The sequence below is a fragment of the Rhamphochromis longiceps genome, linkage group LG7 (assembly GCF_057381845.1).
Source record: "Rhamphochromis longiceps isolate RC_006_pf linkage group LG7, R_longiceps_female_GT1.1, whole genome shotgun sequence".
In the NCBI taxonomy this organism is placed as follows: domain Eukaryota; kingdom Metazoa; phylum Chordata; class Actinopteri; order Cichliformes; family Cichlidae; genus Rhamphochromis; species Rhamphochromis longiceps.
In genome coordinates this window covers 45,571,394-45,595,160 of record NC_140563.1, presented here as the reverse complement: position 1 = coordinate 45,595,160, position 23,767 = coordinate 45,571,394, and the positions used below count along the sequence as shown (strand labels likewise).

Genomic DNA, 23,767 nt, shown 5'->3' with positions numbered 1-23,767 from the left:
CCGCATTGCCATACAAGGTGCCTCCACGACAGCACAACAGTCCCTGCACACTATAAAAAATTTCAGGAACAGCCCAAGGACAGCAGCAACCCAAGACATTTAACGAACGCCATTCTACAAAGAAAGTTCAACACAGCCAGACTTTTTTTGGCTGAGCGTCTGAAAAACCATTCAAACCCCAGTTGAAGATAACGGCTATCACAGTGGTGGTTACCAGCTTCCTCTTTTAAGCAGAGTGTCTGCTTCAGGTTCTGTTCACGGTCACATAAAAAGTGGCTTTTAAAGGTCATATAAAAAGGGTAATTAAAAGTCTATAAAGGACATAAAAACTGCAAAAGTAAAATGCAACACTATTGCAAATTAATGCAGGGAAAAAAGTATTAATCTAGCAATTTAGTACAGAGTGATAATATAAACATTTTAATTCAATTTAATGTTTTGTTTTTTTATTGCCGAGTACGCTCTGTGCTTTAATCTGGATACATTTTAACAAGAAATCTTACCATCCCACAGCCTAGTAAAGGCGACATGGACAAGTGAAATTTATTTTATCAACTGAACAGGTGTTCTTGGTGTGTGTTCTGTGTTCTAGTTGCTGAATTCCCGCAGATTACAATCAAGTAGAACAACATTAAAACATTTTCTGCATCAACAAATCAATACATGCACATTCCCAGGACAATGTGACGCACAGTCAGAGTTAGCACTTCATTCAGTAAGTTATGGCTTAACAAGCTGCACATATAAAAAGTATGCCACCAGCACAGAATCTACATAAGACTTAAAACATACTGTAAATAAAAGAATCACTGAAAATGTGGCACTTTCAGATGATTTTAAATTAAGACTCAGAACATACCTTGTTCCCGACCAGGTTAGGTGTTCAGCATAAGTTACCATGGTTAATAATCCAGGTAAAAAACATGGACACAGAAAACTCTGATTTTAATCACATAGTCCCCTAAGCCATTAATGTTGCTTTATAGTCCACTCATTTGCCTTCTGCCTGCCATTCCCCAGAACCTAATCCAATCAATCATCCACAGGATGCACTAGAATAGGTTTGACCTACACAGACCCCACCCGACAATCCCTCACAATCCACAGGAGGACAACTTCCTCCACAGGATACCCCCATGTCCATGCCCTGTTTGGTGACATTGGGGAGGGGCTACGTAATATTAGTAGCCCAGGTTAAGTTTGAGGAAACTCATCACTGGATTTTGCAGGAACTGGTCAGATATCAACATTAAAATCAAACACTTGCTGTATTACAATAAAGTCTCAAAGATCCTCTTTTTTTTTGAACGTCTAATAGTGTTACAAGAGGAACGTTTAAATGAAACAACAGAGTAAATTGTCACCTTGCTGAGGTCTTTTGCAGTCACACTGTCATCCTCCCGACAAGGCATCCGATGTACATACGCCAGCATCTGATATTTTGCCTTGATGAACTCTGTCTTATTAGGACTGGAAACAACAATAGACTCTCACAATCTCAAAATGTGGACATTAATTACAAGTTTTCAAGTGAGCACATCACTGTTTATCTTTGTTTATGATTAAGACAAACACTGACGAGAAGCGAACACTTAAACTGGACATTAAACAATGGACTGCAGATTTGTATGTGCAGCATTACATTAATGGCAGAGAAACGTATCGGTCATGTAAACCACCATACCGCCACAACGCTAGATTCGTCTGGCTTTCACGTAAGCCAAGAATCTTAGGGGTGCAATTTAGGTCACATCCAAACTCTGTCGTTGCTCGTTTTAATACAAAATATTTACGCAAATAGAAAAGAATAGTTATAGTAAAAATACCCTAAATTTATTAATCCCAAAAACAACGTCCAGCAATCAGAATAAATCCATATGGTGTGAATGAAGTTGAACAGAATTTAAAGCAGTTGAATTGTCTGTAATTAACCACTAAGCAGCATTGGTCCCAGCAGAATTCCCCCACAGTTCCAGTGGTTTTAAAACACCTGGAACTAAACATTTCAAACTACACCTTAAGGAACTAAATTTAGCCTGTTTCCAGTTTAAACTGCTGAGCACCCAAGATCCTTAAAATGTTTCTCGGGGAAAGTGCTTGTGGTGGAAACCTTATAAGATAGCGTCCATCTCAGAAATTGCATTTGGGAAGAAGTTATGAAAGTGCTTGCTCCAAGTGTGCGAGTCAGACACAGCACTGCTGTGATTACATGTGGCTGACTGTTTATCTTTACTCCCCAAGCTACACAGCAGACTGACATGGTGTTTATAACAGGCTTTAGTACATCAAATCTCTTTGCTTCGCAGATTTTGTTTTTGTTGTACTATGACTTCTAAAGGATGGGAAAAACTCCTCACAAAAAGCATTACCTTTAAAGGAGGTACTCTTCTAAAATTCAGTTTCTTGCATGATCATGTAGCTGATCAGCTAGACCGCACTGCAGATATATTTATTTTCAAACGTGCTTGTCAGCTGATCAAGCAAGTTCTCCAAGTAAGTTAAGACTGACTATCTGTGAGTGACGTTCATGGTAGAGCGGGCTGATTAGGCATGTTTACTGACCTTAGCAAAGAAAATCAATTTTGTCAATACAATTTAATATCAAAGTGCAATCAAGTGTACCAAAAACCAGCAATGACATATTTTTAAAAATAAAACTTACTGCACTCTGTCCTGTGGGTTGGCTTTGCGTTTCCCACTCACTGAAGAGGAAGGATCCAGAAGACTGTGCTCCCATATGGAATTAGCTCCATTGCCATACAGTGTTTGAACCATCTGAAACAAGAAAGCACATTAACATTTTTAGAACAGGCAGAAAATACTTTGGGGATTCCTAGTCATACATGGTCCTCTTATATATTTACATATTGCATTATGGAGAACAGACTGTACTCATTTGCATCTTTGCGTTTGATTTTTGGAGATCGTGTCCCCGCTTCCCCACCTGCAGCTGTGAGTGTGGCCACGGAGAATGAGTCAGATGTCGGACTTGAGAGCTGTGTCTCCCAAGACCTCGGTGGATGCTGCAGCACTCATCGCAGATCAGCACACCCCTGTTAACAGAGGCCCAGCGAGGTTCTACGATACAGATACAGTGCTTTTTATCCCATGAGTCTAATATTTGATGAACAACGTAACAGACAGCCTTAACCCAGAGCAGTAACTCCCTCTAACCAGACGAAGATATTCGCTGACTTGCAGTAAGACATGACTGCTTTAGGTAAGGTGTATCCCACCCTCAAATCTTTGACATAATCAAGAAACGTTTTCACAAGCATTAACACCCACTGTGCGGCATTACTGATTATCAGCAAGTTAGCGCTGTCTTCTGAGCAGTCTTATTTAAGAAATTAAATAATACTGCCTTTAACGCACCACTAACCTTACTGTAACCCGACAACCAATACAGTCAAGCAACTAGTTCAGAATAAGACAGGTTAATGTGATTACACAGGCACGCCTTCAAAAAAAAGGGGGAAAAAGAGGAAGAAAAAAAACACCTAACGTTTCCACAAGAAAAAATACAACCGCTACAATTAGTAATTCAGCTAATTGCTAATTGTTAGTACAGTCGCAGTAACTAGCCAGGCTAACAAGACGCTCCGATAACTTATAGTGGGGGCTAGCTGGTTAGCTGGATAGCTAACGTTACAGCTAGCTTGTCTGGCATCGTACCCGGAGCACTGCAATCAGCGCAGACCTCTCTGCTTCGCACTCGCTTTGACATCCCTTAGACGAAATCCTTCGAGTCCAGGAGAAACAAATATCTGGAAGTTACGTTGCAACACAGCTACACAGAGATATGACAGGATAGTTCGCCCGGCTGATTGTATTTTACACTTTTAGCGACTGTAGCCGTCAGCCCTCCCCTCCTACTGTTGAACAAAGCCGTGACCCATTCCAACACTCACACAGCCTCCTCCGCGCCTCATAGGCTGCTTCCTTCCTTGTTTCCTTCAGTGGCTTCTAAAGGCCCTACAGAGTGCAGAAAGCACCACCATCAGGAGACTAACGCGATAAAGGAAAATTGTCACACTGGACACAATAAAAGCCACCCTGGCCTGCCACTGAAATTAACAAAAGTGGAAATTCACTGTTCGGTATGAATAAAATAAATACAATGTACAGTGCAGATTTGTTTAATTGATTAATTGTATTTATTTATTTACTTGCATTCTTGTCACGTATACATCTTTCAGATCATCAAGACACAAAATCCACTTTTGGTGGTGGTGGTTTTATTTAAGAGGAAAAAAATATCCAAATATAGGTGGACTTTCTTCTTCTTCTTTTTTTTTTTTAAAGAAACCAATCAGGCACCCAGGTCTGATTACTGCCAGACCTGCTGAATCAAGAACTCAATTAATTAGAAACTGTCTGGCAAAGTAGGCTAAAAGATCTCAAAAGTAACAAATTGAGATGCTTTGGCATAACACCAAACAGGCCATTTATCCTAGAAAAATCTTCAGTGTGGCTCCATTAAAGCAATTCTGCAAAGAAGAGTGAGACACAATTCCTCCTCAGTGATGTGAAAGTCTAATTACCTTTGCACATGTTTGACTGCTAGTTATTAGGTTTGGTGGCAACTGCTTTTACACATAGGGTTGGGTTGTTTTGAAAACCCTTTTCCCTTAATAAATGAAATAAGCATTTGAAAATTGGATTTTATACTGTATTTATTGAGAGAACTTTATGTCACTTTTAATTGTTTGTTTACTTCTGGCATCTCCTTTTAGATTAAACTTTTTTTTTACTCCAGTACATAGATCTGGCACCCTCAAAGCCACTACATTTTGCATATCATCAAAAAAGATTATAGAATAAAATGCATTCATTCTCTAAAACTTCAAACTAAAACATCTGTTGCAGAGGATTACATTAGAGCACAGTAAACAGAAGAGAAATGGCTTTCCTCTGCTCAGAGCCCACAGCCCACTTTATTTCAAATAGCCACAATAGGCACATCTCAACATCATTTTGAGGAAGTATAGGGCTTGGTTGAATGCTAAAGAAATCACTATTGAGAGTTCTTCACCTCTTCACCTCACTGTGCAATACCGTTTGTGCAATACTTTTGTTAATAGTCAATGGTACAATAGACCTCAATACTTGAAATGTGCAATTCACTTGTATTTTTATTTTATTCCTATTTATTCTATTTATCCCCTTCGTATATTTTATTTATATATGTCTCTGTATTTATATATGTGTGTGTGTGTGTGTGTATATATATATATAATATTCTGTAACTGTAACTTCTGTCGGTGCTGTGCTTTTGGAAACCGAATTTCCCAGAGGAACCCACCCGAGGGATTAACAAAGTTTTATCTTATCTTATCTCTTATCTTATCTTCTTCAACCTGACACAAGGAATGGACATCAGACCAGCTAGAATCTGTGCTTTGTCCTGATGAGTCCAAATGTGACATTGTATGTATACTGTGCTGTTCTGTTCTTGTGCTGCCTAAGATGTTTCCAAATCAGAAGCAGTACATGGCTGCTTGGTTTGTGTTTTTTTTTGTTGTTTTTTTTGCCTGTCCCATTTGGTTCTTTAGCCGTCAGAATTGCGCACAATGTGCTTTGAAGTAGCAGCCAAGAAAGGTGTAATTTACGATCTACGAACAGTGAACACCCTTGTGCACACCTGTGTGGATCAGCGCACTTGTATTCAAATGGTTTCCCCATGTAATGGTCTGCAAGAGGATGTAGAGAGCCATAGCCCTGTCCCCCAGGGCATGAAGCAGGCATGGAGGAGATCCAGGCCCCAGACATCCAGAGGCTCCAGAGTGCGAGAGCCCAAGGAGGACCACCGGAGGGGCATCCGTGCCACCCTCATGGGAAGGGCTGAGGATCCCCAGACGAGGGGTCACCCAGTAGCCACCGAGCAGAAGCTAGAGGGGGCTGCACCGGCGTGCCCGCCGGCTCTGCCGGCAGCCAGCTGTGCCAGAGTGAGCCGAGCCGCAGGCCCAGAGGCCGGAGGCCCAAGGGCCCCCCGCGCCCCGGAAGAGGCCTGACCGAGCAACAGGGACCAGGCCCCGCCAATTAGCCACCGGGAGTGAGCTGGTACATACCTGAGTGCCCAGCCCTGGACACCAAGAACCACCAATGCACCGACCCCTGAGGGCATCAGTCACCGGCAGGGAGTGTGGTGAGGGGAGATAGGCCTCCACACTTTGGAGGGCCTGGGAGTTCCCAGAGAGGTGGAGTCTAAGACCCGACCTGACATATAGACACAGACAAACAGGCACACGCAGACACAAACATGCATTCCCACCCTCATGCACACATATACAAACACTCAGCACTCACCCAACGTAAGGATTGACATAAATGGACATGTACACATAATCACACTCCCCAAACATACTCTATACCCCGGGTCCAGGTACCCTCGCCCCCAGAGGGGGAAACGGCACTCAGACCCAAGAGATGTTACCCTTCCCCCGGGGTGGAGGCAAGCACACCGTCCCAGGCTCCGCAGCAGCAGGGAGGCCAATCGGACAGCCAACATCTCCTCCTAGCCCCCCCGCCCCGATGGCTAGTAGAGAACGGGGGTGTGTGAAGACCCCATACCTCCCTCCTCCCGCTCATGTGTAGTGTTGCTGCGTGTTGCTCTAAAGTGCATTTAAAACAAGGGAGAGCATGGTGCTGCTGCCAGAGAGCAGCAGGTGTTAGCACGGCCCCTCCCGAGAACCCTCAATGTCTACATGGATTTAAAATTGAGAGGTGGGCACCGGCGCCAGAGGTAGGTTTGAATACACAGACCGTGCCCACCCTCAAGGCCCTATATATATGTGTGTGTTATGAGAGTGTAAGTAATGTGGATGTCTAAGTTGTGAGATAAAATTGAGGCACAGGTGGCCAGAAGGGGACGGGGGGGGGGGGGGGGGGGACACGACAGGGGGGGACGGGGGGGGGGGGGGGGATGTCTCCCCTGCACCCTGGTGACACACCTGCACCCCAAGGCCCTACCTGTGTGGGTGGGTGTGGTGGAGCGGGAAGAAGGAGGTAGCTGGGGATGGGGGTGCCTACTGGGGTCAGCTCCCCCACTGACCCCAGTAGGCACCCCCGTCCTCTGGTACCCACCAAGGCAAGGGAGCCCAGGCCCATCCAGACCAGGGCCTACGGCAGCATGCTTGGTTTGTGTTTAGTGAGATCATGGTGTTGGTGGTGTGAACAATCACATGACTTAAGCCCCTTTGAGATAGGATGAGCTAGACTACAGAGTGAAAAAAAAAAGAAGTCAGCTGGAACTCAACATATGTGAGAACTCCCAAAACTGCTGGGAAAACTCCACCTGACAGGCCAGTGGACGAATGCCAACAGTGTGCACAGCTGTTATCAAAGCAAAAGGTACAAGCACCAAGATCCAAAAGTGGCCATCCACAAGCAGCATACTTGGCCTTTTCATCTATCTATCTATCTATCTATCTATCTATCTATCTATCTATCTATCTATCTATCTATCTATCTATCTATCTATCTATCTATCTATCTATCTATCTATCTATCTATCTATCTATCTATCTATCTATCTATCTATCTATCTATCTATCTATCTATCCATCCATCCATCCATACATACATACCTACATACATACATACATACATACATACATACATACATACATAACTCTGGTGCTCAACCCAAAAATGCATTTACCTTTACAGTTATGGCACCATTTAAGCGGACAAAGTCAGGCTTTCCATCCAAGAAATAAAAAAAACAAACAAACACAAATTTCCTTAATTTCCGTACTTTTTGTGCCATATATGTATTCTGTATTTACATTTCTGTATGTCTATATTATTCTCTAGAAAATGTTAACAACTCTGGGAGGTGTGATTTGTACTGCAAACCTAGGCAGTACAAATCACAAATCAAACGTCATCAAGAAATTATATGTAAGAACAAATAACGTTTAGCAAGTAAATATAATTAACACTGGAAACACGGTATTGCATATCATGGGATGGCACATTCTTATTGATCATTTCCTTGATCATTATGTACAATGCAAGGGGAAAGAAAAGATTGAAAAGATACATTTCCCCACAACCCATTCATTACCTGAATGAATAATAATCGGCCAATGAACATTCTAGGAAAAGTTTCTTATTGTATTTTTTTACAGATACATTTTTGACTGTGAGTGCACCTTGCATTTTTTTCCCTCGGGGGGGGAGAGGAGACTGTCGTTGTGTACATTAAACGCACAGGGTACTGTGACTTTAAAGGGGTGGTGGTTCACGGTGAGGTAGCAGATAGGTTTGATGTAGTCGTTAAGAACACCTCGTACATCCCGGACTGACTCTCCCTGTAAAGCAGCCTTGCCTAAATCACCGTCAAGACCGTCCAGAAAGCTGTGCGTGTCAGCCGCTGCACCCTGTCAGGAGCGATGGGAGGTACCGACGCCGCTATTTCCCTCTTTCGTGAGCGCATCACCATCAATTTCCAAAACAGCATCTGATCAGCATAACTCATTATGTTTTCTCCCGTGGCAGAGGCCGAGACGCGCCAGAAACTGCTGCGCAATGTGAAGAAGGAGGTTGGTGCATTTTATTTCATTTGCGCGCATCACATTTTATGTTTACGGGCGCTATATGCTCAGTGTGTGTGTGTGTGTGTGTGTGTGTGTGTGTGTGTGTGTGTGTGTGTGTGTGTGTGTGTGTGTGTGTGTGTGTGTGGTTATCGTTCATCAGGGCTGACTCCACCGTAGGCCTGTTTATGATAAAACTGACGGTTTATTTTACATAATGTGATTAGACGCAATTAGGCTGCCGGTGGGGCTGTGCAGGATACCGGTCTGCTGGTGGACTGGCGTAAGATGGTGATGACGACGGTGGTGATGGTAATGATGACGATAATACTGATGATGTTGATGGTTTTATATTGTGGAAGAAACCCACCACAATCAGGAAGCCACGCACAGATTGTTTAAGCCTGTTTTCTGGCATATTCTTTTCAACCCACCGCCCTGTTAGTCAGAATTTAAAGGTGTGACCCAACCATCTGCTTAATTTGGCGTTTTTAATAGGTGCTTTTGCAGTAGCTTCTCTTGCTGCCATAATATAGGTTATGACAGCATAAATATGTTTAAATGTATTTGCAAATCAGTCAGAGAAAGCGGCACAATGCACCACCCTTATAAACTGGACAGTGACTCCACGATTCCTCATGCAGGCAAAGAAATATGAAGCTTTTACTCAAGCAGGGTACTTCTAGACCCACTCTGTGTGTGTTCTCCCCCTCACCTGTGACTCATTGCCTCTCAAAAACCTAAGGCACTGATACAGGATCCTGCAGTAAGGAGTGGCTTAGCTGTGATATATAAATCTAAGAAAAACAAAAGCAAAACTGCATTTTAATGTTTCACTTTGCTTTATATAGATGGGTAATTAATACAAAGCGTGCCTTTCATGTTGTTTACTCATGTGAAGGAGAAGGACAGGACAGTCGTGAGGTCTGGTTGCAGCAGCAATAAATAACCCCTGAATTGTGAACATTCAGCAGAATTCCAGCACAATCATATTTAAGCATGGAAGTGATTTTCATCTAATTTCATGGGAGAATGTGTCTAGGGCACTGAGCATCAGTTTAAATTTAGTGCATTTTATTGCTTAATGATACGTTTCTTAGCAGCAGACGTGACTACTTTGTGGATCACGACCAAACAATAAACATTCAGAGAAAATGCCGCGCTCAAAAAGTGTAGTCATGATCATGCTCATCTCAGTTTCTTTCTTCTTTTTTTTTAACCTGATCATAATTGCAGCTATGACAACAAGCTTGTTCAAAAATATGACATTTATTAAAGTGAAATGGAGAGCAACATTGATTTTTTTTTTTTCAAGGACAGTATATAAGTGTTATTTGAACTGAAAACACAGTTTTACAGTAATGTCTGTGGCTTTGTCGAGCTTGACCGAATAACCCCAGATGATGTCACTGAAGCTTTTCTCTCATTTTGCTTGTAGATCACTGTTTATGACACAAACATAGCTTTAAGGTGTGGGTGTTTACTTTATACAGTGCTATTACTAGGTTGATTATTGGAAACATATAATACAGGGAAGTTGGAAATTGACTCATACAATGGGGTAAAAATGTAAATTTTTTTATCTGCTGCTTTGATTGTAGCTATATTGTAAAATTGTGCTTATTGCAAACTTTGCAGTTTGGTATAGTGTGTTAATAAATTGTTAGTGAATTTATTTACATATTTACGTATTATTTAGATATATTTAGATTATTTAGACCGATTGGCGACCTGTCCAGGGTGTACAGGGTGCACAGAGTCTCTCAACCTACAACACATGAGACAGGCTACTTGCAACCCTTAATTGGATAAGCTAAAAAAAAAAGTAGATGGATGGATGAATGTGTTTAGGAATGCAAGTAGAAAACCTCAAGAAACAATTCCTTTTGGAATCACTAGAAAATGTAAACAAAAACTTGAAGGTTTGCTTTTACTGCTTACAATAAATCAGACAAATTGAGGAGATCAGAAATTGCATGTGCTTTACATGCAAAATCATTTGAAGTGTGAAGTGCACGTTGGATGTAGTACAGCACTTGCAATGGCTTTGTAAACTGCAGAAGATGAGGCTATAGTTTTGGTAGTTTTGGCAGCGTACATCAGCAGGATGCTATAACCTGCTTGTAGGAAATGTCTTATGTTGCCATACTGCTGCTTCATCATTACTTTTTCTAACATCACTCGCTTCTGTGCTTCTTGTTTTGTCTTTATCACCTTATGTAACTGTGTCAGACTGATTAAGACGTATCTGACGGTGAACTTCTCTCCTTTAGGTGAAACAAATTATGGAGGAGGCAGTAACGAGGAAATTTGTGCATGCAGACAGCAGCCATATTATATCCTTCTGTGGTAAATGTTTTTCTACTGCCTGCTTTTATTAGATATTTTATTACAATCCATTACTCAGTTAATATTGCAGATGACATGAACAATGTCTTTTCTTTTAGCTATAATCTTTACCTCCAACTAAAAAAGGTATTATAGGTTTTCTGTATTGTATCTAATCTAATAAAAGACATTCAGTTTTAAATAGTACAGTACCGTCCGCCACATCCATACTGACATTTACAGTACAGAATGACGGCTGACTTCACTTTGTGTCAAGCCATATCACCTCCTACGAGTTCATTCTCACAGTGCCCAAAGGTCCTGTGCAGTCTGTTCCTAATGATTTCTTTTCATTAGTCGCATCTATTTATAATCAATAAAGTAAAAGGATGAACCTTCAAAGGTGTTGATACTAACAAGGAGTGAGGCGTATATGATTCTCAACACTTATATCCTAGCAACTGTAGGCAGTGTTGACTTCAGCCTATTTCTCCTTGAGCTACCTGTGCTTGCTTTCGCCTGTTTCTGTAAAAGAAACATGAGACTGAGGCCTTTAACAAAAGGGAGTTGTACTGTGCTTTTTAGAGAAAAATAAAGCTTTAGGCCAAATACAAACATGTCCGCTTCAAATCCATAAAAGATGGATTAGATTAAGTTGAAATAAACAATGTATATATTGATATACCTATATGTTTTATATAAATACAAATCAAATATTTGCTAAGTCTCTGCATGTTTATGTGTGTTTGTACAGCTGTAGTGGAGGCGTGTGTGCTTCATGGATTGAAACGTAGGATTGCAGGCCTGCTGTGCAGTAATAAGGTTGCGGCACTCTTTATGAAGGTGGCAAAAAGCTTTTCCCCTGCTGCGGAGCTCTGTCACAAGGTCCAGGAGCTGGAACAGCTCATTGAAAACAGGTGAAACTTTTATCTGTGGGAGACCACAGACTCTTTCTTATAGTTATTTTCATATATATCGATATATAAACTCTTTTGTGCTATTTTTCATTCCTGTTTCATCCTGTTACATTTTAAGAGACTATGCAGACATCGTCTGTAAATTTCTTCTTTTGCTTTAGCAAGCAGAACAATTCCTCACTGAGTACTGACCGCAGTCGGCAGTCCAAGTTGGCTAACCTTCCTCCTCAAGCGCTGAAACACCTGTGGATTCGAACTGCCCTGATGGAAAAGCTCCTAGATAAGATTGTCCTGTACTTAGTAGAAAACAGCAGGTAGGATTATCTATATATTTTTTAATCCTTTTGAGGCTTTGGAATGTCTTTTCTTTTCAATGCCACAATTTTTTTTTTTTTTTTTTTTTTTTGCCATAGGCAGCTGATTTCTATGTGTTGTAACTACCAAAGTTTTTAGGCTTCTTTCTCTCATGTGTTCTAATTTGTACCCTCTCTATGGTAATATTAATACATTATCTGTTTGCACAGAAGTCATCAAGAGCTGTGGTATGCAATGAGTAACATGGGGCTGAATTAAAAAACAGTCTTGGTGTTAACGCTATTGTCTTTCCACATGTATACTTGTGTGTTATTATTGTGTGCTTCAGTTCATTCTATGACAAAGAAGCCATGCTGATGGATCCTGTGGATGGACCGATTCTTGCATCCCTATTGGGTACTTTTTTTTAAAACTGTGCTGTCAGTTTATATAGCTACTTATTCGGATGTTTACTTTAAGCCCATTAACCTTGTTTTACAGTTGGCCCCTGTGCTTTGGAGTACACCAAGGTTAAGACTGCAGACCATTTCTGGACTGATCCATCTGCAGATGAGCTTGTACAGAGGCATCGTATTCACAGCGGTCACTGTCGGCAGGATTCCCCCTCCAGAAGACCGGCCTTGGTTAGACAGTCAATAAATTGAATGCTTCCTTGTAAAAACAACCAGCAATAGGCTGTATGCAATTGTGTTTTCTTCTTCTCTTAATCCCTAACAGATCCAAAAGAGACAGTCCAGTGGTAGCATGGATGATCGCCCTCTTATGTGGGTGAGGGAATATGTTGAATCACTTCACCAAAACTCCAGAGCCACACTTCTGTTTGGGAAGAACAATGTCCTGGTCCAGCCGGTATGGATTTTCCTGTCCTTTTCAAAACAACCATACAAAACTAGTTTTATTTATTCATTTTAAGAGAGAGAAAATATTAAGAAAAGCTTGCTTACTCTGTGGGAAACGTGATGCCTCCTGTTAATTTGTTTATATGTAACTGATCTGAATACTACAGCACTAACATTTTGTTTTGTGTGTACAGAGAGATGACATGGAGGCCATTCCAGGCTACCTTTCTCTACATCAAACTGCAGACCTCATGACCCTGAAGTGGACACCAAATCAACTGATGAATGGCAATGTTGGGGAGCTGGACTCTGAAAAAAGGTCAGAAAAAAAAGAGCCCAATCTACTGAGACTTAAATATTGTGTTTACAATGTTTATTCACTGACCAATATCCATTTGTGTTTCTCTCAGTGTTTACTGGGATTATGCTATGACAATTCGTTTGGAGGAGATTGTGTATCTCCACTGTCATCAGCAAGGTAACTCACCTATTAAAGTACTGGATGCAATGCAAAGTTGTGCCATTTAAAAATTAAATTTAGCCTGTTTCCCCTTCAAAGTTGTCACCTTATGCAGCATTGCAGTGCAGCCCCTTGTTTTAGATTATTCCCTGGAAGCCATATTTGTTCTTTTCCAGTGTGTCAAAATATAATTTGAATTTAATTTAGGGGGAAAGCACAAAGTTGCAGGGAATTCAGGGAGAAACCCAGTTAGAAGGGCATGTAGTAGGTGACATTTGTGTTGCAAAAAAACTTTGCGCAAGATGCGCTATGGTATGCTGGCAGGCTGAATGTTGTCCTTCAGATTGTACGATAAAACTGCAATGACAGTATGATCCTCAGGGAGGAGATTGTTATGGTTCACAACCCTGTGAATGTCTAAAAAAATACCAAGCATGCTCGCGGTCACACTTCTGACCTAATGTACCGCTGATGGGGCTTAAACACTGTGGGCTCTTCAAGCAAAAGCTGCTGGTTTGTATTTGGAGACTCATATCTCCTCTTCAGTGATCAGTAATACATAAATGGCTGATGAGTTTGTCACAGAAGGGGATTTTGTTTTCGTTTTGCTCACATTTGAGGCCCAGAGTAAATTAGGAGATGCATAAATGCACACAATCAGAACAAGACCATATCGTGTCATATCACCTCAATAGAGCAGTAGAGCTCTACTTATAGTTGAATAGGAGGCAGAGCCTTCAGCTTTCAGGATGCTCTTCTTTGGAACCAACTCCCAGTTTGGATTCAGGAGACAGACACCCTCTCTAATTTTTAGATTAGGTTTAAACCTGATGCTTTTTGATAAAGCATGTAGTGAAGGCTGGATCAGGTGACTCTAAATCCTCCCTTAGTTGCACTCCAATGAGTCTGGGCTGCTGAGAATTCCCATGATGCACTCATTTTATTTGACTCAGTGTGTGTTTATACAATATTCTGAGTTTAATCATTAGTTATTATTCACCTCTGGCTCTCTTTCACGGTGTTTTTTGTCCTGTCTTTCTCCCATCACCCCCACAGCAGATGGCTTTCCTCTCCCTGAGTCTGGTTCTGCCTGAGCTTTCTTCCTGTTGAAAGGGAGTTGTTCCTTCCCACTGTTGCTCAAAAGGGGTTGGCTGATTGTTAGGGCTTTCTCTGTCATATTGTATGGTCTCTACCGTACGATAATGTGCCTTGAGGTGACTGCTGTAGTGATTTGTTGCTATATAAATAAAATAGAATACAATTCAAAGACTTGGAGCGCTCTAAAAAAAACCCCAGCTGTGCTAGCACTGGTCCAGAGGCGCATCGAGTGAAAATCGGCAAAAATTAAAATCAGATATGGTTTTTAATTTCCCAAATAAAGTCACATGAGTTTCACGAGTTATTTATTTTTTCTCCCACGTGTGGGTACCTCCAGTGAACAGTGGAGGCACAATCGTTTTGGTGAGCCAGGATGGGATCCAGAGGCCTCCTCTACACTTTCCTAAAGGAGGCCATTTGCTCCAGTTTCTCACATGCTTAGAGACTGGCCTGCTACCTCATGGGCAGCTAGACCCGCCACTCTGGAATCAGAGAGGGAAGGTAAACGGGACACCTCTGCTCAAATAATTTTTCAACATTTCATGCAACAATATTTACTTTACCAATATTTATGATATATTTTCTTCACATACTATTTCCATTTGTAGGGAAAGGTTTTCCCCAAACTGCGAAAGAGAAGTCCACATGATTCATGTGATTCTGTATCAGATAAGGAAGACGATGAAGCAACCGATTATGTGTTTCGGATCCTCTTTCCTGGCAATCAGATGGAGTTCAGTTAGTGCCTTTAATCTTTCTATTCTGCCTCCCTGAGATAATGCAATACAGAATCATCAAAGATTATATCTATAACTGTTCTAATTACTTTATATGTCTTTTGACTTCAAACAGTTCACTTTAGATGAATCTGATGTTTCATCCAGGCATATATTCAGTGTTTGTCTTTGTAATTAAGTCCTTTCTAATGTGAAACTGTTACAGCCATAATATTTTTCCTCCTTGTTTAGTGTCCATGTCTCCATTTCACATTAAAGTCCCATTGACAATAAGGAGTCTTTGCAATTTGTATGCCACATCTGCATCTCCATCCTCTCTCTTGTTTGTTTGTTTTTTTTCACCATGTATTATCAGTTCTTATCATTTTCAGAAATTCATTTTAATATCCAAATCAGTTAGGGCTGCTCCTGGTTTTGCTTGCTTAATTGATTGTGATAATAGGAACAGTAGTAGTAAGGGACACTTTGCTGTGCAGTGGCCCCAGAGCTGATGGATCAGGGTGTTAATATGTGGCAACCAGCCCCCAGGAAGTCCTCCTGCTCCTCCTGCTCACAGAATGGCTCATCTGATGGCTCTCTGCCTAATGGCTGTAACCAAGAAAGGTAAGTATTTCCTATGGTCAGGCTGCAATCACCGTTCTGATTATTCCACCTGACAAAGTCTGAAATATTCTCACTTTACCAGGGCTCCCTTAAAGCTCCTTTGCGACACCATGAAATACCAGATAATCTCCCGTGCGTTCTATGGCTGTGAGTATAATCACATCTTCTTTGTGTTTGCAATTTAGGAATCACTCTGGTTGGGTTGTTCAGCAGATCAATAATTCATTACAGTGGTTGAAAATGAGAAGCCTTATCTCTCCTCTCTAGGGCTTGCATACTGTCGTCATCTGTCCACGGTCCGCACCCACCTCTCTGCATTGGTCAACACCACGATTGTTGACCCCAGCGTACCCTGTGATGCTCGAGGAGGCCTCTCTGTGGAGGTCTGGGGCAACTTCCTCAAAGACAGCTCTGTAAGATTTATACATGAACACCAAGCCATCACACAACGCCTAGTTGTCATTCGTTCCTGTGTGAAATGCCTCCTTTCATTAGTGAGCAATTTCAGTCTGACACAAAAGTAAAAATACTTCTCCTTTCAGGCCTATGAGGAAAAGGAGATACACAGACTGGTGTATTTTGGTGGGGTGGCCCCTTCACTCCGTAAAGAAGTCTGGCCCTTCCTGTTAGGACATTATAAGTTCAGCATGAGTGAGAAATGCCGGCGGGAGGTATTACTCATGTGCTTTCAAAGTATAAAGATATATTCTCATGCCTATCTATTCTTTGCCAGTTATTTACACATGCTTATTGCTTCAGATTGATGAGCAAATGCGGTGCATGTACGAGCAGACTATGAAGGAGTGGCAGGGTTGCGAGGCCATTGTCCGTCAGAGGGAGAGAGAGAAACATGCCGAGGCACTCGCCCGATGCTCATCCGGAGCCAGCGTGGAAAGGGGACCCGTGCAGCGGGACTCCACCATCAGTACAGATGCAAGTTTGAACAAACAAAAAAATCCACATTATGTAACACCTACCACCTACTATTTCAAGAGTTGTGAGAAAATAACTTGGCTAACAGTTCTGCTGTTTTTGTCTCATGTGATACTCTGTCTCACTCCAGTCTTCTCTAAGTAGCAACTCAGATCAACAAAATACTCACTCACAGAGCGACTCCAGCAGCAACGCACAGGTAGTCCCTCTCTCATCATCATCTCCATAGCAATGATTTCTGATACGACACCATACCGGGTTTCATTTTTTTCCCAAGCATTAGCCCACTTACTACAACTTATATATGGTTTGCTGTTGTATTCTTGCTTTCCAAAGCATACCTTGTGAATCGCTGAAAGTAACGGCAGCGAAGCTGTTTTTGAGCAGGATTGCGATTTGGTTTAAGGTATTTTGTGGATAAATTGAAGTAAAAGGAATTAAGTTTTACAAAAGATAATAAGCTAATGGCTCTACATTAAAGGCATGGATGTCTGTATCAAGTTTCATGGCAGTCCATCAGACGGTTGCTAAAACAATGCCACAGTAACAAGAAAAAACTGGGGGGATAAGTCATTAGGTTTCATCATGTAGGCGATAGTGTTAGTAAGATATTTCAGTCAGGGATAAAATAGTTAACCATCTGGCAGACTGACTTAGTGCCACTGTGCTATGTAGAAAAAAGCTTGCTATTTTATCATCAGTGTTTTTATCATGAGTGTCCTTCATTTTATTTAAAGGAGGCAGGAATTCAAGTTTATAATGCAACAAAAAAAAAGTTTATTGTGATTGCTGCACGTATGTAAGGATGCTCAAAGGATTAGAAATCACTACATGTCGTTGTGGTGTAATAAAACATTGTTAGCAATAATGTCAAGTGTTTGTAATTTGCATACTACTTTATAAAAAGCCTTTATTGATAATTTAGAAATCACTTACCGCTCGTTTAAAGGATAAAGACTAGTCAAAGGGATTTCCTACAGCCTGAGAGCCCATAATTTGTTACCATTAGTGGTTTATAATGGATCTATAATGCATTAGAGATTTATTGACCATTAATGAAGCTTTCAGTTCATGCTTTTTAAAGTGTGCCTTATCATAGAGTGGGATTTTTATTTACAGTTTATAAACTAACACATGGGAAACCACTGTTGTGCTTTTAAAAACACTCAATCTCAGTAGTACTCGCTTACAATTTATCACATGTTCACTACTTTGGCTTCCAGGTATTTGAATCGGTCGACACAGTGGATCAGGCTGAGAGTGAGTCCAGAGCTGACGAAGAAGCACAGCACAGAGGTGCAGGCAAGGCCATCGGAAATGGAACCACAGACAAGCCACAACTTCCCTCCACCGACCCTGCCTCCAACGATCTGTCAAACCAACGTCCAGATTCAGACAGCTGTCATCCTGTAACTGAGTCTGCTGTTTCTCAGCAAACAGCAGAAAACTTAGAAGTCTGCAGTGAGGAACCTACAGCTGAGTCACAGCCTGTAAAGATTCAGCTCACAACATGTGAATCAGGAGGGGAGGATGTAAAGGACCCTGCAGCCGAGAGTGAGGCTGATGCACAAAAGAGGGAGACGATTTTAGAAAGCATAGTGGTTCAGGAGACAAAGAAATGTGAAGCTGAGCAAAAAGCTGAAGTAGAGGAAAAAGATCAAACGAAGCACGGGCTGTCAGGAGCTTCAAAAGCCACTGACACAGATATTAATTTGAAAGAGAATACTAATGTTCTAAAGCTGGAAACAGAGATTCATAATGAATATTTCCAAGCACCTCCGCTTGGGCAGACTTTAAGTCTTCAGCCACACAAGAGCAAAAGTCTGGAAGTTGAGTCATCTTGTCCGCCTGCAGCAGAAAAAGATGCAAATCCGCTAAATGAAAAAAAGCCAGAGATTTCTAAGAAAAACGAAATCCCATTAAAAGTGATCAAGGCCTCAAACACAGACGCAGAAACAAAGGATGTCGAAGCAGCTGTCTGCGACTTTGTTGAAACCAAAAAAGCTACAGAGATTTCATTCGAGAAACCTGGTTCAAATTCTCCAGTCAGACAAGTGCTGAATGCTCTTCAATCAGCATCGCTTTCGTTGTCGTCTCAGTCCCGGCAGTCTCCAGACACAGCCGATTCGGATGACTCTCCTTCTGCGCTGGAAATGGAGGACATTCCTGCAGGGATAACATACGTGACCTCAGAGGACATCAAAACCAGGCCTTTGGCAGGGCTTGCTGCGCCCCCTGTCTCCCTGGCACAAAGAGAGAAAATGGCATCTGAGGATCTTGCCCTAGATCACCATCTGGACACAGCTTGTAATACCAGTCCTGAGGGCACAGATCTGGGCCTTTCAGAAGAGGAGCCCGAGATAGACAATGTGCTCACTGAACCAGAATCTGCAGAGGTGGGAGGAGTCACCAAATATGATGAGTCCTCAGAGGAGCAAACCTATTCTGTAAGTGTTACACACGGCAAACAGAACTTCAAAGGAAGTCTTTTAATCGTTATCATACAGTAACTGACTTCAGCATTGTTATTATTCATGCAGCAAGAAACAATGGATATGTACTTGATCAATTTGCATCGTATTGACAAAGATGTCAGACGTTGTGATAGAACGTATTGGTACTTCACCACTGAGAATCTGGAGAAGCTGCGTAACATAATGTGCAGGTAAATGAATAATCTATATCCAATAATCTATATATGAGGTTTATTTTAATGCACAAGGTTGAAACGCAAAAATAAACATCTATTTCTATTTGCAGTTACGTCTGGCAGCATCTGGATGTCGGTTATGTGCAGGGCATGTGTGATCTGCTCGCTCCTCTGTTAGTTATCCTGGATGATGGTTGGTAAAACCGTTTAAGTACAATGTGTTTTTTACAGATGTGGGTTTTGCAGAGCTTCACATAATTTACTAGAGGAACAACTCGTAAATGTGTTTGGGGCTTTCCAGAGATCATGGCGTTCAGCTGCTTCACTGAACTGATGAAGAGAATGAACCAGAATTTTCCTCACGGGGGTGCCATGGACTCTCACTTTGCCAATATGCGCTCACTTATCCAGGTAAGTGGACATTTTTCCACACATACAATCATATAAACATTTTATAAACAGTGTAATTTTGCTGAATGGTTAAGCCTACTAAGATTGTTACAGCTTGCTGCTGATACTTAAATGTAGGCACACAAGAAGAGGTTTTCCTCACTGTCAGAGAGTAGAATAATTCTGTATACATCCTACATACGTACTTTAAGGTTATAACATCTACATCGGTCCACCTACGTCTACAAGCAAGCCAACAGATTTTATACAGTACACAATCACTGTTGATTTTTCAAATCAATTGGCTAAATCTGATCACAGAGTGTGGCCGTGTAGTGCTACTTCTATCAGCAGTCACATTATCAGTAAACACTAGTAAAGACTTTTTAGTGTAACCAGCGGTTTGCACCTTGATTTAAAGCCTCTGTATTTACATTCAGTGTATTTTGATTGCAAAGTGTTTTTGTCTCATGCTTTCAGTCATATGTTTTTGTTTAACTTCAAATACTTTGCTGTAAGATGAATAGGTTAAATTATAAGTTGTATCATTGTCCATATACTCATTGACACTGTGTGTTTTAATTTAATTATGTTATAGTTTTGGAACCTTGGATCACAGCATTTGCAGATATGAAAAAGACTTGTTTGATTTCTAACCTATTGTACCTGTTATGAGCTATGGTGAAAATACCAATATGCTTAAAACACATTTTCCATATTAATGAATTTACCAAATATGTTTATTTCATACAGTATAGTAAAATAGAAATTAATACACATGATATATGGGTTGTAATAGTGTCTTATTATGAAGTAAAAATGTTTGTGTTCCCTTGTCTGTAGTGAATATAAGTTGTATTTATTTCTACCACTTAGTTAGACTACCCACAATATAAGTGATTTCTCTGTTCCCCTTTATTACCCAGTTATTTCTTTGTTCCTTATTGCTGTATTTTCTTCCAGCAGCAGGGATCCAGTAGTGTAGTATGGGCTGAATTATAACAAAAATGCATGCATACAGGCGTAGGATAATGATAACATTATATTGTTCTTACATATCACAGATCCTGGACTCTGAGCTGTTTGAACTGATGCAACAGAATGGAGACTATACCCACTTCTACTTCTGTTATCGCTGGTTTCTTCTTGACTTCAAGAGAGGTGATGCGAAACGCAGGCCTCATATTGTTTGCTTGAATCGACCGTGACTTTCTCGTGACAGCGAATATAATCTGATTTGTCGGTCTTTTCTGAACAGAAATGGTCTACGATGATGTGTTCTCTGTGTGGGAAACCATCTGGGCAGCCAAGCACACCTCCTCTGAGCACTTTGTGCTCTTCATTGCTCTGGCACTTGTGGAGATGTATCGAGACATCATCCTGGAAAATAACATGGACTTTACAGACATCATCAAGTTCTTTAATGGTAAGAAAAGCGAGTGAAACAATGCTAAAGGAAAAACAATCAAGTTTACCAGTATTCACTTGTAATCAATGTTACATTAAAATAACTAAGCAGCTGGTTAAAGCGAAGTGCAGAGATTTCTATAAAAATCTGTTTTTTATTTTGTGACTTTTATTGTGAAATATCAGTATTTACTGAATATTAAAGGAACGCTAAATCTTTAAATATTATCAGTGTTCATAATTGTATCTGTAATTTTTTTCTAAATATACTTTTTCTTCTCAGAAATGGCCGAGAGACACAACGTCCCCCAGGTCTTGATGATGGCCCGAGACTTGGTCCACAAAGTGCAGACGCTCATAGAAAACAAGTGATGCAGGATGCTGCTGGTTAACACCCACAATTCTTTTGTGCTAACCTGTCTCAGAGATAACAACCGAACCACGTTATTGTCGTATATTCCACAGAAAAGGAAATGATGTAAATGAAAAGCGCCGACAAGATAACCGATCATTAAAGCTGCTTGTTATTCAAAGGTAGTTGTAAAACAACTTCTCACCACTTGCTCCTCTCTGTTTTTGGGAGATGCAGTTATTGCCAGTAAAGTTATTTTTAAAAGTGTTTTTGGTCACTTAGTGAATGTACCCTTGTTGAAACTGCTTCAGGATGTTGTTTATTTTGCCTTAAAATTTGCTATTTTTTCAGGGATACAGCAACCAAATTCTTCACTGCATTGATATTCTCCCTAATGCGTTCGGTTAAGTTATGCATCTTGTATACACTTAAATATATTTTCAGTATTGTCATTTACTTAGCTGAAATTGTAGCTGCCATGGTTAAACATTTTGTGATACACTTGAATAGTTTTTTTTCAGTGATGTACCTGGTGTCACGGGATAATTTGCAAACGTTGCAGGGTTCTACCGGCTGGCTTATCTGATGTTAAATAGGTGTTTGCCTCTGATGCACACAAGATTGCAGGATATGCAGACCTGGATTCTGTGTAGCACCTCGTAATTGCACATAGTTTCCATATACTGTATCACAATTTCCTCTTTCAGCTGGTCACGCTCTCATAGTCTCCTCTCCTGTCTCCCACCTCCTCTATGCATTAGTTAAGATGATTTAACTGTTGTCTCTTATCCCAGTTAGTATTCCTCCTGCATGCTGTCATTGAAAACCTCCTTCTTCTTCCCTTAAACTACACAGTGCTGCTCAGGCTGAACACGTCAGCTATCGTTTTCATAAAATCAAAGGATAAAGACTGGTTAAAGGGATTTCCCACAGTCAGAGGTTTCTTCCTGTTAAAAGGGAGTTTTTCCCTCTCACTGTCTTTCTTTAATTTACAATGTAAAGTACGTTGAGGCAACTGGTGTTGTGGTTTGGCGCTACAGTGGGGCAAAAAAGTATTTAGTCAGCCACCGATTGTGCAAGTTCCCCCACTTAAAATGATGACAGAGGTCAGTAATTTGCACCAGAGGTACACTTCAACTGTGAGAGACAGAATGTGAAAAAAAAATCCATGAATCCACATGGTAGGATTTGTAAAGAATTTATTCGTAAATCAGGGTGGAAAATAAGTATTTGGTCAATAACAAAAATACAACTCAATACTTTGTAACATAACCTTTGTTGGCAATAACAGAGGTCAAACAGTTACTATAGGTCTTTACCAGGTTTGCACACACACAGTAGCTGGTATTTTGGCCCATTCCTCCATGCAGATCTTCTCGAGAGCAGTGATGTTTTGGGGCTGTCGCCGAGCAACACGGACTTTCAACTCCCACCACAGATTTTCTATGGGGTTGAGGTCTGGAGACTGGCTAGGCCACTCCAGGACTTTCAAATGCTTCTTACGGAGCCACTCCTTTGTTGCCCGGGCGGTGTGTTTTGGATCATTGTCATGTTGGAAGACCCAGCCTCGTTTCATCTTCAAAGTTCTCACTGATGGAAGGAGGTTTTGGCTCAAAATCTCACGATACATGGCCCCATTCATTCAGTCCTTAACACGGATCAGTCGTCCTGTCCCCTTGGCAGAAAAACAGCCCCATAGCATGATGTTTCCACGCCCATGCTTCACAGTAGGTATGGTGTTCTTGGGATGCAACTCAGTATTCTTCTTCCTCCAAACACGACGAGTTGAGTTTATACCAAAAAGTTCTACTTTGGTTTCATCTGACCACATGACATTCTCCCAATCCTCTGCTGTATCATCCATGTGCTCTCTGGCAAACTTCAGACGGGCCTGGACATGCACTGGCTTCAGCAGCGGAACACGTCTGGCACTGCGGGATTTGATTCCCTGCCGTTGTAGTGTGTTACTGATGGTGACCTTTGTTACTTTGGTCCTAGCTCTCTGCAGGTCATTCACCAGGTCCCCCCGTGTGGTTCTGGGATCTTTGCTCACCGTTCTCATGATCATTTTGACCCCACGGGATGAGATCTTGCGTGGAGCCCCAGATCGAGGGAGATTATCAGTGGTCTTGTATGTCTTCCATTTTCTGATGATTGCTCACACAGTTGATTTTTTCACACCAAGCTGCTTGCCTATT

At 41.2% G+C, this 23,767-nt stretch overlaps 2 protein-coding genes across 4 annotated transcripts in view; one reads left to right on the top strand and one right to left on the bottom strand.

Moving 5' to 3' along the window:
- git2b (G protein-coupled receptor kinase interacting ArfGAP 2b) overlaps nt 1-3,918 on the bottom strand; it is a 24,951-nt gene extending 21,033 nt beyond the window's left edge. For both annotated transcript variants that reach the window (XM_085413878.1, XM_085413879.1), the window contains exons 1-4: nt 3,676-3,918; nt 2,945-3,078; nt 2,663-2,775; nt 1,365-1,470 (exon numbers count right to left, since the gene is read on the bottom strand). In XM_085413878.1, coding sequence (XP_085270004.1) covers nt 1,365-1,470; nt 2,663-2,775; nt 2,945-3,078; nt 3,676-3,727 — 405 coding nt within the window. In that variant the 5' untranslated portion in view covers nt 3,728-3,918. The remainder of the gene's footprint in view (nt 1-1,364; nt 1,471-2,662; nt 2,776-2,944; nt 3,079-3,675) is intronic.
- A 4,314-nt stretch (nt 3,919-8,232) lies between these two features.
- On the top strand, nt 8,233-22,650 carry sgsm1b (small G protein signaling modulator 1b). Of its 2 annotated transcripts, XM_085411291.1 has the most exons (25): nt 8,233-8,406; nt 8,506-8,549; nt 10,814-10,889; nt 11,623-11,785; nt 11,947-12,099; nt 12,429-12,496; nt 12,581-12,723; nt 12,818-12,949; nt 13,134-13,258; nt 13,350-13,417; nt 14,835-14,998; nt 15,106-15,235; nt 15,711-15,837; nt 15,920-15,984; nt 16,105-16,250; nt 16,380-16,508; nt 16,597-16,770; nt 16,901-16,969; nt 17,994-19,217; nt 19,311-19,435; nt 19,531-19,613; nt 19,722-19,831; nt 20,875-20,971; nt 21,069-21,236; nt 21,501-22,650. In XM_085411291.1, exons 1-25 carry the CDS (start codon nt 8,400-8,402, stop codon nt 21,587-21,589), a joined length of 3,879 nt encoding a protein of 1,292 aa, XP_085267417.1. In that variant the 5' UTR covers nt 8,233-8,399; the 3' UTR covers nt 21,590-22,650. The 2 variants fall into 2 exon arrangements, with proteins under 2 accessions (XP_085267417.1, XP_085267416.1); XM_085411290.1 differs by lacking the exon at nt 8,233-8,406 and having other exon boundaries at nt 8,487-8,549.
- Nucleotides 22,651-23,767: the final 1,117 nt, after the last annotated feature.

Coding starts and splice junctions, on each gene's coding strand:
- sgsm1b (XM_085411290.1), top strand. CDS start 8,487: ATGTTTTCTCCCGTGGCAGAGGCCGAGACGCGCCAGAAACTGCTGCGC. Junction 14,999..15,105: donor TCTGGAATCAGAGAGGGAAG/GTAAACGGGACA, acceptor TTCCATTTGTAG/GGAAAGGTTTTCCCCAAACT. Junction 16,970..17,993: donor ACTCCAGCAGCAACGCACAG/GTAGTCCCTCTC, acceptor TTTGGCTTCCAG/GTATTTGAATCGGTCGACAC.